The sequence below is a fragment of the Bombus impatiens genome, unplaced genomic scaffold, assembly GCF_000188095.3.
Source record: "Bombus impatiens unplaced genomic scaffold, BIMP_2.2 scf_0361, whole genome shotgun sequence".
NCBI lineage: Eukaryota > Metazoa > Arthropoda > Insecta > Hymenoptera > Apidae > Bombus > Bombus impatiens.
The window spans coordinates 339,124-357,209 of NT_176780.1; the positions used below are offsets into that span (position 1 = coordinate 339,124).

At 30.8% G+C, this 18,086-nt stretch overlaps 4 protein-coding genes across 13 annotated transcripts; 2 read left to right on the forward strand and 2 right to left on the reverse strand.

Moving 5' to 3' along the window:
• The first annotated feature begins 771 nt into the window (after positions 1 to 771).
• Positions 772 to 8,363, forward strand: LOC100745898. 5 transcript variants are annotated; one of them, XM_012385927.3, is made up of 8 exons: positions 772 to 1,090; positions 1,502 to 1,614; positions 3,246 to 3,488; positions 3,574 to 3,836; positions 3,910 to 4,075; positions 4,152 to 4,390; positions 4,467 to 7,047; positions 7,109 to 7,223. In XM_012385927.3, exons 1-8 carry the CDS (start codon positions 1,015 to 1,017, stop codon positions 7,157 to 7,159), a joined length of 3,732 nt encoding a protein of 1,243 aa, XP_012241350.1. In that variant the 5' UTR covers positions 772 to 1,014; the 3' UTR covers positions 7,160 to 7,223. The 5 variants fall into 5 exon arrangements, with proteins under 5 accessions (XP_012241350.1, XP_003489702.1, XP_024223590.1 ...); XM_003489654.4 differs by having other exon boundaries at positions 4,467 to 8,363; XM_024367822.2 differs by lacking the exons at positions 772 to 1,090; positions 1,502 to 1,614 and adding an exon at positions 2,246 to 2,378 and having other exon boundaries at positions 4,467 to 8,363.
• Positions 8,364 to 8,584: 221 nt separating this feature from the next.
• On the reverse strand, positions 8,585 to 9,942 carry LOC100746018 (probable peptide chain release factor C12orf65 homolog, mitochondrial). Its single transcript, XM_003489655.4, has 2 exons — positions 9,575 to 9,942; positions 8,585 to 9,464 (listed from the first exon to the last, which is right to left on the reverse strand). The coding sequence occupies exon 2, from the start codon at positions 9,367 to 9,369 to the stop codon at positions 8,851 to 8,853; it is 519 nt and encodes a 172-aa protein (XP_003489703.1). The 5' UTR covers positions 9,370 to 9,464; positions 9,575 to 9,942; the 3' UTR covers positions 8,585 to 8,850.
• A 163-nt stretch (positions 9,943 to 10,105) lies between these two features.
• On the reverse strand, positions 10,106 to 14,234 carry LOC100746141. Of its 6 annotated transcripts, none has more exons than XM_012385942.3 (10): positions 14,151 to 14,234; positions 12,920 to 13,213; positions 12,034 to 12,810; positions 11,718 to 11,958; positions 11,417 to 11,634; positions 11,096 to 11,350; positions 10,841 to 10,989; positions 10,643 to 10,766; positions 10,395 to 10,570; positions 10,106 to 10,333 (listed from the first exon to the last, which is right to left on the reverse strand). In XM_012385942.3, the coding sequence occupies exons 1-10, from the start codon at positions 14,151 to 14,153 to the stop codon at positions 10,228 to 10,230; spliced, it is 2,343 nt and encodes a 780-aa protein (XP_012241365.1). In that variant the 5' UTR covers positions 14,154 to 14,234; the 3' UTR covers positions 10,106 to 10,227. The 6 variants fall into 6 exon arrangements, with proteins under 6 accessions (XP_012241365.1, XP_012241366.1, XP_024223591.1 ...); XM_012385943.3 differs by lacking the exon at positions 14,151 to 14,234 and adding an exon at positions 13,833 to 14,144; XM_024367823.2 differs by lacking the exon at positions 14,151 to 14,234 and adding an exon at positions 13,800 to 14,144.
• A 255-nt stretch (positions 14,235 to 14,489) lies between these two features.
• On the forward strand, positions 14,490 to 17,252 carry LOC100746261. Its single transcript, XM_003489657.4, has 7 exons — positions 14,490 to 14,623; positions 15,006 to 15,217; positions 15,285 to 15,486; positions 15,576 to 15,673; positions 15,770 to 15,906; positions 15,975 to 16,310; positions 16,388 to 17,252. Exons 2-7 carry the CDS (start codon positions 15,170 to 15,172, stop codon positions 16,731 to 16,733), a joined length of 1,167 nt encoding a protein of 388 aa, XP_003489705.1. The 5' UTR covers positions 14,490 to 14,623; positions 15,006 to 15,169; the 3' UTR covers positions 16,734 to 17,252.
• Positions 17,253 to 18,086: the final 834 nt, after the last annotated feature.

Below are 18,086 nucleotides of genomic sequence, written 5' to 3' on the forward strand. Positions count from 1 at the left end.
TGTCAATATTTTACGAACGCCAATTCTACTATCATATATAATTTATTTAAATCGTTGCAATTTTACGGTGTTTTATGAAATGTATAACGAATTTAAAATAAAATCCATTACCTATTCACTGTCCATTAAGGAAACAAAAAAATTATAACTAATAAAAATAATAGTAATTTGAATATCTTAAATTTAAAAAACTCTACTAGAAGTTGAAAATCATTAAATATGAATGGAAAACAATGAACAAAGAAAATAAATACGTGAGTAAGTATCATATGATCTGAATTTTGGCTTTCAATGCCGCGTGAAAACATCTGTGAAAGAGAGAGCTGCTTGAATTTAATACAAATAAAGATCTAGTCTAAAACAAATTAATATTGATTCAAAATCTTATACACTGAAATTATTAAGCTCAGTACATAAGAATAAAAATCAAATGGTTGTATGTAACGATATGATAACATATCACATAATTTACAAAACGATTTAAATAATTTTTAAAAAATTTTTATAGGTAGAAAATCAAAAGAAAGAAAAATTGAAAGTTTTATTCTGATATTCTGATATAAAATTATCGAGTAACTCATTGAATAGTTATTAAAATCATTTAATAACCGTTATTTAATTATTACAATGAAATATATTTAACTTTTGTAAAACATTCAATATGAAAAATATCGGGCTATGTAAAGTTAGGGACTTTTATTATAGTAGCTATCCTTATACGTTTATGATCATGGTTCGCTATACTTTTCAAATAATCATCTAGAGTGCACAACTTCAATTCATGAAAACGTTCAGAACGGTTCAGAGAGTTGGATTTGCTAGTTCGGAAATGAAAATTGTGGTGTAATTTGTAGTTGGTAGGTTACGTTTCTCTGAATAAATGGATATAATTGACAGATATGCAAAGAAATATTTATGGGAATACGTGGTACGTTTTTGAGAATGGAAAGTGTTGTAAAAATACAAAGGTACAGTAAAATATCGTTGTTGTCTGTGCGGTGCATAGCATAGGATATGGTATCGCCATCCAAAATTCAACATCAGGAGCATAAGCAGCCATCAAGAGAAAATAAATTAAACAAACACTCACGTATGTCTAACATATATACAAATTTGTATTTATGTCGAAACAATTGATAATTGAAATTATTGAACTTTTATGAACAATTTCCTTTCGATGTACATACATACGTAATAAAACGTGCATTTGCATAAAAAATTATTTCTTTTATTATATTAACATAATATACGTATAGAATGATCTTTCCGCATTGCGCGTAATATACATATGTCTATTAATAAAAAGAACATGTGATATTTCATTTTTAATCAGCATATTCTCTTCTTTTACATGATGATATTATCTTGATATTTTTGTAAAGCTGCTACAGACTTAAATCTGTTCAAAACTGTACGTTTTAATAGCATTTTAAAATTGTATTTTATCACAGGTATAGGAAAAAAGATAAAAAATTCTTATGACATTTCTGTGACATTTCAGATGTTCATACAAAGAAGGAATTGAAATCATTGGAAGGAAAGTCGTTTTACTTGGATATCAAGAATCATGCTACTACAACTAAAATAGAAGCTAAGATTAAAGATTTGGGAGGAGTAAGTGTTTAGTTATATGTAGATGGCATATATGAATGATGTGTTGTTACTTCATTGCATAGTTTCTCATAGTGTATTTGTAGTAACTCTTTTCTGACATACATATATCCCCACTATGTCTCTCACATTTATTTAGTTTCTTGCTCATATTTGTGACATTTATCTTTTCTTTTGTTTTCCACCGCTTTCTATTATGACTTAGCCTATTAATATTAACTTTGCAAAGATATGATTTGTCATTTTCAGAAAAATTAATTTCTCTCATAATATTTTTTATTCATGTCTATTTAAAATTTTTAGTTGAAGTTTAAAAGTTGAGATAATAAGAAATAATTTGGAAACATGTTTAATTGTTAACTCTCTGCTTATTGACAAACTGTTTTCCCTTGTACAATAATTAAAAATCACCGATATATCAAAAAGCAAACTGTATTTCGGACAATTTGAATATGGTACAGAAGGATTTTCGTAAAATATTTCTGTTGACAAACAACCGTTAAAAAACCGGGTCGTGTCACGCCATCTTTAGGAAAAGCTGAGAAGTAGAAGTGAAGTGGGGCAGATTCGTCGCTTTCAACTGTTGTGTTGTGGTTTGAAAAAACAAAAAATATGGACGCGAAAATACAGGGAAAAAGGATTTTCAAGTATTCAGCGAGGCTACCGTATTCATTTAGTCAGAGTATTCATCGGCGGAGAGCGAGCAAGAATGCAAAGCGCCGCCTCCAGGCTCGTCTGCCAAGCTGTTAACGGCGAATGGCCATTTTGTGCGTGACAGTTCTCCCCCGCGAGTAACGATCTTGTCGCGCGTCCCAGCGCTCTTTTCCTTTGCCTCCTTCCTTTCGTTTCACCGCTTGAGATATATCTCGACAAGCTTCTCCCTTCAAACCCTGTACCGTGAATCGCATTTTAAATATTTTACAACGCGAAGTTCGAAATATTTGCGAATTCATAAACCGATAAACAGTGTGGTTCGAGGAAGTTGTTTTGTGTGAAGGTTTCATGCGTTTCAAGACCGCTTGACAGTAACTCAACATAAACTCACTGATTATTTTCATTACCATGAATTTCTTTCAAGAAATCCTTTTCAGCTGATTTCCCGATAAAAATTCCTTGAATTATTCCCTTCATTTGATCCCACGTGCTTCGTTATTGTCTTGATTGTGCGATTCGTAACATATTATTAGAACGGTGTGTAACAATGCGGCAACCATTGTTAACTACATGAGGATTTCCAACTACATACGCATGGCTCGCACTTCTGCGAATTCGATTGATAGTAGTGCGCTTAGTTGCGCTTGAGAAGAACACGAAATTGTTTGACGTCAGCATACCGCGATGTAAACGTGTGTATTTGTGCATCCGTCAACGGGTCACTTATCACCGGGCATTCACACATTACGTATCCTTTTGATGCAACTTCCAATTTTTTTCCCGTGAGTTCAATCACTATAAAGCCGGCAAACTTTTCTTCTTTGTTCTTGCTATTTTCTTCTCCTTATTTCTACCTTTTTCGCTTTTGGTCTTGCTACCTTTCTCAATTTGTTTTGTATTTCATTTTACTTTTACATTATTCATTGTAATTAATCTATAGTTCTAGCAATCTTATTTAAGTTTTATTTATAATTTTCTAGGTAATAGAATTATTTTTAATACGGAGTGTAGACCTGGTGATTAGTGACAGAGTAGACAAGACTGGTTACATAAATTTTGAAAAACATAAATGGGGTTGTGCCAGTGGAGGCAGCGGGGGACCTCCCTCGCTGAGGAGTTTAGAAACTCCAACCCCCATGCCAACTCCTCCAACATCATTTTTTAGTCCTGAATGCCCCTTGTCTAATACAACCAATCTACGGGGTCAAACTACCCAAAGATCTGTGAGTACCGTGTCAAAGTAAAATTTCACCTTTACTTTTTATACAACTGAATTTTGTGCTTTGTAATCTATGTACTATTTTTTAGAAATCGCGGGTGGAGGCAATGTTGGAGCGTGCTCTGATACAGCCACAACAGTGTTCCGTGGATCCACTCTACAACGCTCAAAATTGGGGAATTCCTATTTGGGCAATTGATAAACTTCAGTCTTGGCTTGACAAAATCTACTCATCTGTTAAAGACACGAATCATTTGAAACAATTAAGACACTCACATCAACAGAGTTCAACTAAAGATATAAAGGTCAGACACCTCAAGGGTCCTTATTTGAAATTTGAATCCTTTCAGAGGTATGTTATTTAATATAAGATCTCTATAACTATACGTCAAATTATTTTAATATACAATGACATATTGACATAGGAATACTAGACCTGTATTTGTTGAACTACCTGTGTGGCCAACATTGAATTTTCACGGTGATCCAGGCTCTTGTCCTTTCAATACGAAGAGACGAGAAAAACTGGAAAAATTAGGGAAAGAAGTAAAAGAAAACAGGGAAGGTATTCCGGCTATCAACCAAGAGGAGGTAATGTTTGATACACATATTTATGTTGTATAAAGTTTGATCGTTAGACGCAAAACATTATATTGAATGTGAATAGAAAAAAGAAATGACTCGGCGACCACGAGCAACTGTCCGCACTCGAAGAACAGAACAATTAGCTTCCGGTTATTGTGAAATTTGCCGTATTAGATATAGAGATCTGGCCAAACATGTGCAAAGCGATCAGCATCTTAGCTTTATTCAAAATGATGATAATTTCTTGTCTTTGGATAAATTGATCAATGCAGGAGCCAATGTAGAAGCGTTTTTAAAACTAAACAGAGGAAAAAATATAGAGTACGTAAAATATATTAATAATTAAATCACTTCTTTAACAATAAGTGTTAAAGTATTGCTTAATATTTTTTTGTAGAAAAGATTGCAATTTGTTTTCCAATGGGGATCGTAATCTTCATGACACAGTATTGCCAGAAGGGAAGGTTAATAGAAATGCAAAAAGTTTAGGGGATTTTGACGTTGGAGACATAAAGATGGTACAACGTAATGGCGCACGTCGGAATCTCAGTTTAAGATTAAACTCCTCTCATAATTTACGTACACGTACAAGACACGAAAGCGGCCATTTATTAAGATCAAAAGGTAGTCCCTGGCATGAAGCCGATAAAACGGAGAAGTTCTACGACGAATTCGAAGGTTTTACTATCAAAAAGCGAGCGAAAGGGACAATTTGGATCGAAGAAGATGCACCAGGAGACAAATATATAGAAGAACATGAATTAAAAGAATCTAAGCAAAATGAATACAAAATTAAAACATTTTCGGCGGAATTAGAAGAAAAATGTTGTAATGAGAAAAATTGTGAAACATATAACAAACTTAAAGATACTAACAATCAGGACATACAAAGGACAATAAATTGTAATAACGAAGAAAATAGTATTGGAAATGACCCTGAACGCATCAAACAAGAACAAACTCATCCAAAGAGTAAAAATCATGATCAAATTAATGGAAACATAAAAAATGGTTGTAATGAAAATCTTTTAAGTACAAATGATAACAGTCGTATTAAACCTTGTAAAGTTTCGCCTGGTAACGAAACTTTAAAAGAATTGACTTGCAAATTACAGTTAGAAAATACTCCATCAAGTGCAAAAAGGTTATCAGAGCACAATGATATCAATACAGGCACAATCTGTAATGGTCATTCTGTAAGGGATGAACAGAAAATTAATAGAACACTGAATAATACAGAAAAGAACGAAGTAGCAAAAGAAGAGAAATCAAAATGTTGCAAGTCAAATAGAAGAGGTAGTCGGAGCGTCAGAGGACGGCACAGGTTGTCCGTTGAAGAACGTTTGATTGAAGATAATCGTGCATATTATAAAGTGGAAGTGTTAGGAAGTAAGTTAAGATCAAGTGTATTGTCAAACAATAATTCTCAATGTACAGTTCAAAAGGATGGGGATAGTGAAGAAAAGAAGGAAGTGCCATCTAGTGAGAAACCAGTAGTTGTACGATTTAAACGTGTAAGAAAGTCGGAACTATCATTACTAAGCGATGAAGCGGAGTCTTTTATGTTTAGGGAACTTAAACGAGATGATTCAAGTGAAATAAGCGATGACGAACAGAGTAGCGTATTACCAAGGGATACTGAAAGTGAGTGCAACGATAGCGGCAATTCTATCTGTCCTAGTTCATTCTTAACTTCTAGTTCACCTGCAAAATCGGAAACTACCGAAGACGATTCTCAAGACTCTTTAAGTTTGGGACGAGCTAGAAAAAAAAGACGGACACAAGCAGAAGCGCTGATCAAAGATAATGTTGATTATTACAAATTCGAAACTCCTGGGAGCAGATTAAGGTATCAGGCGCCTCTAACTGGTATTAAAGAAAATCAGGAAGAAATAGAAGGTAGTATTGTCGAGAAAGGTATAGAAATAGCAAAGGTGTATCCGTCCAAACCCTCACCAGAAGTTGAAAAAATGCAATTTTCTTTTGAAGCCGTACCAAAGTCTGAACCATGGTATCAAACGTATCAGCGGCAAGATGAAGGAGCAGAATTTTGGCACTATTTTAGCGAAGGGGACTCACAAAAGCCATTTCTTTTACCATATGAAATTGAAAATTTTCACGAAATTTTGATAAAAAACCAAAATAGAGCGGAAAATAAAAGAAAAGGTCGCGGACGGAGTATAGGTTGTATTGGACGATCTCCTAGGAAAAGTCCTCGTTGTCATGCTTCCACATTAGCTATTATGTCAACAATTATAAGAAAAAGAGAACAACAGCAACAACAATCTTCGAATTTGTACACAATAGATGAATGCCAATCCATCAGGTCACATGCAAATACTCCCAGACCTGATCAGAAAACTGAGTTGAAATCTGATGTGGATGAAGATCTAAAAGAAATGGTAAAAAGTATCGACGAGATGCTTAATAACGCAAACGATAGTTTCGAGTTGATTGAATCGTTCGAGCCTGATACAACACAGATGGAATTGAATTTTTATGAACCAAATATCCCAAGAGGACCACCTCCAAACTTGCTTGAATTATTGGACAGTTGTCACGATATCGTAAACTGTTTAGAAAATTCATCATGTGCAAGTTCCGAGTGTGGTGAGGGAAGTGTCGAGTCACCTTTAAAACGAAGGAAGAAGAGGAAAAATAGAACCGGATGGCCTGGAATTAAAATGAAGAGAAGACTCCAAAGCAAACCTCTGGCAGACATAAACTGTGACAGGGAAAACCTAGTGGAGAAAAATATAGGGCAAAGCGAGAAGGATTGTAATGTGCAGGTCACGAATATGTCTAACAGATTAACGGAAGAAGGTAATATTAAAATAGCTACATCCGTTACGAGTTCCATCACACAAGATGAACAGTCATTAGGCTTCGGCCAGAGGAAGGACGACGGACGTTTATTCGAAGTGTATACCTCGAATATTTCTTCTAACACGCGTCACGACGAAAACGAGAAGAAAGACGTAAGTATAGCGGTTCCTGATAATTCCATGTTACATACAACAAATGCTGAATCCTGCACAGGTTCACTTACATCTGATATATGCAACGAGACTGACAGGAATTTCATATTGAACAAAGACTATGGATTCAGAAAAAATTTGTCGAAGATCGAAGAAATGTCAGAAAATGATCACGGAAACGATGAAAATCACGAGAACGTGTTTCGGAAAGATGTTCATTCTATATCGGAACGTCGTTTTATCTCGAACGCAACCATCAAGAAACGACAACATGACAACACATCTTCTGAAACTTGCGAATCTCGTGTAGAACTCGAAAATCATGAGATATTGTGTAGAAAGGACGCCGAGACCAAAATTGTTTCCAGGAAACATCATAATACTAACGGATTACCGAGAAAGAGGCAACAGAAGACTCATTCTGAAAACTCTGACTCTGAAATTGAACAGCATCATCGCCTCCATCATCATCACCATCACCACCTTCACCATAGTAATGTATATAAAAGGAACAGAGTAACTTCGCGAAAACGAATTTGCGCGAAGAAACGGACGAGAAAAACTGACATATCTTCAGATACAGTGTTCGAAGATGAGAATTGTAAAAAGGATTCCTATTTAAGTATTACATGTAGAAAGCAACAAACTATAAAAGGTACAAAACGACGAGCCGATACCATGTCATCGGAAACACAAAATTCTGAAGTCGATTGTGCATTATCGGGACATGTCAGTCCTACGATTATAACTACTTCAGAACTTGAACAAAGACGTTCGAGTATTGAGTTTCAACCAGTTGTTAGAATGATGAAGATTGACGATCAAGTTGAAATGGACCACAGTATTCTCTCGGTAACGATTGCAAGCAACAGACGGTTAAGAAGTTCCAGTTCTCCGAGATCGAATACTCAACCGCCGAAAAAACGTTTAAAGACCAATCGTGGTCAATTCGGAAGGTGGTTAAAAAGTAGCTGAAGTCCTCAATACGACTTTCGTTATAGTTTAAATTTTAAAATCGAGATTCAGTCTTTTATACGATCTCGTTGTTAAAATTTAATCTATATGTTCTACCAACATGTAAATTATGTATAAAATATTTGTGTATGTAGAATAGTATTTAACACTACTGGCGCACCATCGATAGGGTTTTATTAATATTTTCCTTCATGTCCTTTTCCGATTTCTAAAGTTCTATTAAGAACCTTGTACATTGATATTTTGGTGCAGTCTTTGCGTTCTTGAATCAGAAAGTTGGCGTATGTATATATATATCTGTGTTTAAAGAAAGTACTTTCTTTTATTTTCTTATTTCGGTATATGTACAAAAAATGTGTACATCTAAAAGAAATTATTTTTATTTGTAAAACCAGGCTTTAGAATGCGCTGTGCTGTAAACAAGCTTCATTATAGCAAATCATAATTTTCTGTCACAAAACGCATCATTGAGTGTAAGATATAATTCAATATATATGTATGTATGTATATGTATATGTATGTATATGTATATATATATATATATATATATTGAATTCCTTTGCGAGAGTATATCTAAATATTTTATTTCAATGAAAAATAATGTAAGCCTTTCGCGATTTCAAAAAAGAGATGACTATTAAAGATATGAATTTTCCATTAAAAATGACAACGAGATTCTACATGCTCCTATCCTATCTTGATTTATATTATACTTCGTTATTGTGTAATATACAAAAATAGTATTGTGTTTGACTTAAATTTTATTAGATAAGATATTATATAATATCTAGAGCAACAAATTGTTTAAATAATATATTATATTTTCGATTATTTTAAGTTCTCGCGTTCCATAAACTTATTCTTCAAATCTGCGAGTTTTTTTTTCTTTTGTCTCTTCTTAATGGAATCTTTTTTCATTAATCGTTCCTGTTGACTTTCCAGAGAATCCAGACCATTCACTAAATTATCTAATTTTCTTAACAATATCTCTCTAGCAATGTTTCTATTTTGTTCTAAACTTCTAGTTTGATGACATTTTATAACTAATCCTGTAGGTTTGTGTTTTAAAATTACTGCATTATTCGTCTTGTTAGTTGCTTGACCGCCAGGTCCAGATCCTCTAACATGTTGTTCTTGTAAATCATTTTCTTCTAGCCTGGGTACTTTTGAATAATCCAAGAAGCGATTGTATGATTTATATCGAATTTGTTTCTGGCTATTTAATAGGTTACTCCAATTGTTCTTGACTTCATGACATAAAAATCCGTACATTTTTTTAACAATCAATGGCGATATATGAGCATCATAAGATTGATTATTATATGCTCTATTTAACAGCTTCAGCATTGCTATAAACAATATATAATTATATTTGTTCAATTTCACTATAACGAACTATAGATTTACAATACTCGCTGATTTTGTAGAAGTTTTCGTCCTTTCTGAAAAAAATAACCTTTACGTTAAGTAATGTATATTGTTTTACTTTATTTAAACGCATTTGCAACTGGAAGTTTATAACAAAAATGCATTATATTTTATGATTACTTACTTGCAATTGAAAGTCAATCTCTATTTGATCAATTAAATGCTTATTTTGTTTAAAATTTTTACGAATTCTGTATCGAAAATATTCTTTATCTGTATACTTCAAATTATCACCATAGCGCAATAAATCTTTGTATAATTTTAAAATCGTTTGTCTCATTTTATACTTTTATTTTAAAATTACAATTTTTCTGACGTTCGTTAAACTATTAGATTATTAGATTTTCTGATCATTAAAACTACGAATCTCTAACTAACCTCCCAATGTTAGCGTTGCGTATTACTACTAAGGGATAAATCATCCGATCAAGTTTTTTCTAATATTTTAACATATATATGTATAAACACGCCCAAATAATCACAGTTGCAATTTTTCAGTTACAAAAAAAATATATGATTAATTCTTTTGATTACATTTAACTTTATCATTAATGTTATTACCATTACTAATTTATTAATAATTTTATTAAAATATTTTGATACCAATTTTATTTTTACAAATAGATTTAACATAAAAGAATAAATAAATTACACGTTAGTATACAAAGTAATAATTTATTTAAAAAGTTGTACTTTTGAATAAAAAACATTTGAAAAATTATTTGGTTTGTAAATATGATTTACTATATTAATCCCATATAAACGAACGTTGCGCTGTTATAATTCTTGAAATTCCATTTCAAACAGTTTTTTAATTACATCATTCATTTGTAACTCTTCTGTTATTTCAATTATTAACTCCTCTATCAATTTATCAGATATCCTGTTTAAAAATATTTTTATCATTTAAAATTTGTAAGAAATATATAGGATAGTATACTCACCATGCCACGATATCCCATGGTTTATTTTGTGTATTGCTAGAATACATTGGCTTTGATTGACACAATTTTTTATATTCACATCTGTATGTTAGAAATAGTAATTCAGTTTCTTCTGAAATAGCAAGCTGCACTCCATTTTTGATGTTTGAATCAGTAACCTTTCCATTATGAATAATCTAGAGATTTTGTTAAAAAACATATATAATTTCTATCTATTCTAATTAGATGGAGTATATTATGTCACATACTTTTAGTGCTGTTTCATAATCTACTTGACACGAAGCATCACAATGTGTCATTTTAGGAACTTTGCCCATAGAAGATATACAAATTAATTGTACATTTTCATTGTGTCTTTTAATTTCAGATAAGCTGTCGCAATTCATAAAATATTCAATTTTATTGTGCTTAATGAAGGTGTATTTTTATTACTGTATTCTATTTACCCATTAAGATTACAATGTGATTGTTCATAACTGGTTTTTGTTAAAGGAGCTTTAGTATCACAATCTTTAGGTGACTGATATTTTTGTAAAAATTCTCTTAATGTTTCCACAGACGTTTCCGAAACAGATTGCATCTCCAATTCATTTTTCTATAATATAATTCACAATAGTGAATATTAAATAATATATTAATTTTCATTATATATATATGCATATATGTATATATAATATAAAATAAACTGCAATGAGTGTTACCTTTTTTGATACAAGAGCCACTAAGTCGTTTATTACAGGAGCTAGTGCAACCAAATGCTCCTTGGGAATTGTAGTTACTTTTTTAATTAAATCATCCTCCTCGTTAGTAAAATTGTTTGCTTCAATATTTACTCCTTTGCTTTTCGTATTTTTCGCCTCTCGCATTTCTGTAGATGTCTTTTTACGTATTGCGACCGATTGTTGTCCACTATTTGTTTCAGGTTTACGCTTAGTTCGAATTTCTATATTACTATCCTATTTTATAAAACCCAATGTTTTGTTGAATCCTTCGTAAGATATTTTATTTTTAATATGTCTTACATTTTCGGAATCTATTGTTAATCCATCCATCACAGTTCGAATGTCATCTTCTTTAGAATTACTTATATTTTTCGTGGAATCAATCTGAACAACGTCCCTGGAAGATGTTGTACGCGTTATAGGACTAGGATATAGTAGTTCTGGTAACGTATAATCCTGAGCGTATAGATTTCCGACTTCCTTAGTATTATTCTCATTTTCTTTCTGATAAGTATAGCCTGCAAAATATACACTTAAAGTTATAACATATTTAGAATAATATGTACCAAGTAATATAAAATCTGAAATAATTTTCGTATACTTTTTCTTCTTATATCGTTTCTTCTCTTTAGATTACCCTTGGACATTTTAACATCCATGCTGTACATGCTTAACCGATTAGATAGATTCTTGCGATTGCAACGCCCTTTGTTAGGTAAAAATATTGGTGCAGTAGTGATTACAGGTTGTACATTCTTGTGACTTGTGGATCCATATCTACTTTCTAAATTTAACTTTAATTTAGATAAAATAGCATCACATTTATTTTGAAGATTCTTCCCCTGCAGAAGAATACATTTTTAATAAATTGTATAATTTATAAATATTAATAATAAAATTTCCTACTTAAGCATTACCAACGGTATAATTGTAGTATCTCCTGAACAGAAATAGTAAGTAGAAATCTCAACTTTATCACAAATATTTATCAGATTGTAGACAACCTGTAACACATCTTGAAGTTTTGTAGAATGACCCTCAAGAATAGAGTTTGGAATATGTTTATAATAAGCAGTTAGAGCTTGTATTAATAATTGATGAGCAGCAACCAGCTTTTGCTTTATCATATCTTGATGAAATACAATATTCTTATATTGTTTTAATCCTAGTCTGGGAGAAATAGCTCTGATATGTCTTTGAATGCTTGTAACAAGTCTGTTAAGATTGTACAGATAATTTCTTGAAAATCTTATAGAAAATTCTAGTGTTTGCTGTTGTCTTCTTTTCAAATCACTATCACCATCTGGTAAAGGAATTCTGCATAATCTAAATGATATTTCATCTAGTAGTTCAGCAATTTTCTTTTGCATCGATAATAGTTTCTGTATGGTAAATGGATCTGGTTGTATATAAACAATATCATCTTTGTTATTACTTGAATCTGTATCAGAATTATTCTCAAAATGGTTGGTTGCACGAAGAAGTTGGTTTGTATAACATTTTTTCTCTGTGATAGAAGAATCTGACAAAGACTTTTTAGCCTTAGATTTAAAAACTGTTTTCTGTCCTTCAGATTCACTATACATATAAATATTACTGCCCCGAGAAGTTGGAACTGAAACATTAGTTTTACATGTACCCCTATTCTTTGTTAATGTTTTCTCCTTTGAATAATTGTCCCCGATGCTGTTTACCTAACATAGATGAATTAATGAAAATTTGACGTAAGTTAGAACAATATAGTGAATTAACACATTATGGTACACATAACATAGATCAAAATAAAAGCTTCAAAACACTTACTTTTGTATACATCACTTCATTTTTAACATTAGATTTAGGATTTCGAATTCCTTTACTTCGTTCAGGGAGGGCATCTTCTTCAAGTCTTTTAAGTTCTCTATCTACATTTTGTATATTTTCTTGCAACAGGTCTTTCATATTTTGTATAGAATAGTCAACATCTTTTTTGTCAAACCTCAAACTATTTAACTCCTGTTCTTTAACGAATGAAGCCCATATACGTTCCTCATCCTCTTTGCGTCTGTGTCTCTGTACATTTCTTACTATGTGTTTAAAATGACTTTCAGGTATATACTATAACAAAAGATATTATTTTATATTAATGATTTTTGCCATTTTAATTATTATATATATTTAAATATGCTTGCATGTTTATATATGTGTATATATATACATATATATATGTTTACATATACAAATACCTTAAAGCTATAATCTTCAGTTACTTCTAAAGAAAGAAAATGTTCTCTATCTTTATTGCTTATTTCATTGGTTGGTCTATTTTCTACCATAAAAGACATTTTTTCTAGGATGAATTAAAATTTTGCAGAAGCGACAATCAAATCTTTTTGTTTACGCGACAGTATGGCAAAAATTATCTCAAAGGATGTGTGAACTCGAGGAAAATGGGTGTAACCCTATTTGTTTCGAATAGTAATATAGAAGAAAGTTAAAAAATTGTCTTCTATTCGGTTTTTGAACAGGAGTTAAATTAGCATCTTAACCTCGATCTTTTGACAACATACCAAAAATACTTCAGAGTATTCTTTTACATCGAAATTAGGCCTCTATTGAATGTTATATATTATATGTATCTATGTACATATATACATATGTATACATAGATGTTTAAAAACTAAAAACACACGTTTATAAATACACGTCTATTTTAGTTGATATAAATAATTTTTACTTATATTTAAAGTGAAACACAATTTAGATTGTAATTTCTCAATGTTCAATTTCTTTAATACATCGGAAAATATTATATCAATACAAAAATTCTTTTGCTTCGTTAGAAATTACAATCAATTAAGTGCAGAAAACTACAGGAAACTTTACAATAGAAATATTTTGACAAATGATTCTTAATATGATTATGTATTAAAAATTAAGCAATTTTCTTTTAGTTGGACAAATTTTTAACTCATGAAGATTTACAGAATAGAAATATAAATAAATAAGTTAAAATAGTATTGATAAAAGCTTGGGTGCGGTTAAGGCGTGCTACCATTTGTTAAGTATCATTGGATCAATACTCATGCGCGCAAGGATATAGAAAATACAAGTGTCATGGTTGTGAACGAGTTTTGTCCTGCGTATCTGAATAGTCTACCTGACGATCTATACCTTTGCGCGCTTGCTTTTCAAATTATCCAAGTAATCAGCATTACGATCAACCTTTATTATTCTTCTGTTATGATATCATTAATACATTGCTATACGTGCTTCCAAGAATTTCAAATCTCCTTATCTAAATATATTTAATCAACTATTTCTTAGAAACGACTAAATTTCTCTTAACAGTTTATTGTAAGTGACCGCAAAATTGTTGCTAAACCGTTAACCAATCCTTAGTTAGTTCGACGTGACGTCAGGAAATTCAGGCGCAGAATCACAATCCACCAGGCTCCCGATTACTTGCATGTTGTCGATTTTTCGCCTTTTATTACGCAAAACGTCTGGAAATTTAAATCTGATTTGGTAATGTATAAGAAGACAATTCCTTCATTCTTTCTGCAGATTTAATTTATTTTTATTTCTTTTTATTTTCTGTACTTGTCACATATCATTTTGTAATACTTATATTTTTACAATGATAAAATATGCCGAATAACAATTTAATATTATGGAATGATCTTAATGGTAACGAAAAACGATATGTTACTTTTCTGTTAAGAAACAAAACGATATTGCTGTATTTGCATTTTAAAACATATTAAATTTTCAAATTAATAGTCATTTAAACATTTTAAACAGTGTATTTCATTATATGAATATTTTATATTTCAATGTTTCTTCTATTTTTTATATCAGATGATGTTTTATTTGAATTGTTTCAAATTATAGTGTAATACCTTTTCAGATTTCCAAAACATGATATACATCTAAGAAAAGCTTTTTCTAAATAAGAAAGTAATTTATATCTCTGTGATTTCTGTTTGTGTGTGCGTGCAAAAGATTTTATATGTCATTGAATTTGCTAATATTTATGTCCTTATATATCAAGTAAACATACATTTTTTCAAAATGGCATCTACAGTATTAGTTAAATTATCAACTGTACCGTTTCCTCAAGTAAGTATCAGTTATATTTTATTTAAAATATAAATATTCATCTAAATAATACACATATTACTTTTAGGGAAAGAAATCACCATCAGAGAGAGATATAGTAACATTAACAGATAGGAATGAAGGATTGAATCAAAGTATAAGACATCAAACTATAAATATTGATAGAATAGCTCAACTGGAACAAAATATGAAATTTTTACAAGAACAACATCAAGCAACTTTGGTGGCTTTACACCAAGAAGTAGAATCATTACGTCAAAAAAATAGAGGTAAGCAGTAAATCATAACATTCTTTATCAATAATATGTTTGTTTCTCCATGGATAAATAAATCCCTAATACTTCGTAATTATGTGTAGATTTACAGTTTCAATTAGTATTCTCGAAAGGATCTACTTATGTACCTAGCAGTCCTTCTTCTCCTGAAGATAATGGAAGTGGGTTTGTGAAACCAAAGGTATGCTTTACAGTCTTGACGTGTTTCATGTAGATGTATACGCGTATATGCTCATGTGTGATATCAGGAACTTTAATTAGAAATTCTCTTTTACAGGGTAGCCCAGTATGTGTGAATGTTACACCATTACAAGTGGAACTTTTGGAGAAAGATTTACAAGATACCAAAATATCTTTACAAGTACTTAGAACAGAAAATCAGTATTTTTCTGAAATTATTGAAGAGCAGAAAAAGTTAGTAGTTGCATTAATTATCGGAAGTACTTAATTATAAATTATAAAAATAATTTTGTTCATTGCAGAAAGTTGAGTTCAATAGAAGAACAAAAGATAAATAAGAAGTCAATGATAGATGTAGGAATTCAAGTAGGACTTCATTCCCCTCGAGCACATTTAATTGCATGCTTTGAAGGCACAGAAGCAGCGATAAAACGATTACGCAAACAAAATGAGGAACAGAGAGAACAAATTGCAACATTGAAAGCAACATCACCAAATATGAATGGTAATAAAGGAGCTCGATCCCGTGACAGTAATAATAGTCATCATAGTCGCGGCTCACCTACGAGCACTATACAAGAACAAACTCCTCATATATTTCCACCATTACAGAGCTACTGGCATCACAAGTCATTTAGGTAATGAGGACTTAAAATGTTTATTACTATTTCAACATATATATATTTTACAGTTTATTTATAGTACTATATTGCAGGAACGGAAGAAATCGACACAATAAATCAGACCATCAGACGGAGATGGATTCGACTATGTTACCACAACTTCAAAATGGCAATATAAAATTAGATACGATGATGTTTGAATCTCTATGTTATCGATCTCGTGGTCATCGTAATTATTATCGCGATGAGAGCAATCGAAAATATAGAGGAAACATTTCACAAAAAGATCGTAGAGATAGTGAAAATCATCACCATCATCACCATCATCATCATCGACGAGATTACAAGGATAGGAGTTCTAAAAGTCATCAAAAAGAATTTCCAGATTCAGCAGAAGGATCTAGCGAAGCTGATAATTCTGCGGGTGGTAAATCATAAAACAAAAGTAGTCTGTTAATATACTAGTTATGTAGCAGACTTCCTATTCTTTACCTATATACGAACAATTACGAAAGACTCTAACAACGGTATATTTGTTAATAAAAGAACAATCTACGTTTTCTTATATCTGCTTTAATAAGATAGTATTAGTTATATGCATACAGCTTGGAGTAGGATAGTCGTAATATCAAATTAAAATTACGCAATCTTTAATGTAAAAATCTAGTCAAATTTTACTCATTATAGACTACTAATATAAAAACAAAATATTCGTGCTTAATGGATACAAAAGTATTAGCTTGTATGATTATTTCTGCTGTTACAAAATAAATAGAAAAATATATGACTGTACCATTTTTAATCAGAAAAGTGACAGTATATTTCTCTCCGACAGAAAATATGATCACAATGATGATTAGAAAGAACATGAAAATGAATAATAATAATAGTTACAATAATAGTAATAGTAATAATACAAATAACAATGAAAATGTTACAATCGATATTTGTGCAATGTTATGTTCTCAAGCTTTGAATGATAAAACCTTACACTTAATGTACACGTATGATATTTCAGTATTGTGTACATATATAATTTTCTTTTCTAGTATTATTTATATAAAATTGAGACTTAACATATAATTGAATGATTCAGTGATTATTTTTTGTTATATTTTTTAAATAATTTGACATAACATTTAATAAAATATAAGTGATGTAAACATGAAAACTGTCCTGTAATGTTTATTTATTTAGTAAGATTGTAAAAAAATAATTAAATGTCAGTTTTTGTTTTATTTATTCTCTCCTTCACCTGAAACCTCTTTTTGTATTTTTCATTAAATTTTAATAAGAATAATTTATATCATTAAACATATAAAAAATATTTTAAAAGATACAAAGATATTTATATATATACTAAAAATGTAAAAATTAATCAGTTATTAGCTGTTGTCATAATAGAGAATTATTCTTTAAAACAACGGTACTTATAATTGCCGCGCAATAGCTCTTCGTATTAGAATCTACCAGGTATGGCAGTTTTTATGGTTATGACTTGATATTGGATAGTGAACCAAGATAATCGAGATGTAAATTGTATGGATGATAGTTACTGTTTAATTATGCAGGGCTGTATAATTTAAAAAAAAATCTAATAAGAGGTATAATAACACATCTATATAAAAATTTATTTCTACAAACGTAATTATTATTAAATTTTGAACCTTTCTATATCAATTGAAATGATACATTTTAAAAAAAATGTATTTAGTTATTCTCGTTAATAGTATCTTGACTATTGAAACAAATATAATACAAAATATTAAAAAATTTTTTTATTTTTCATAC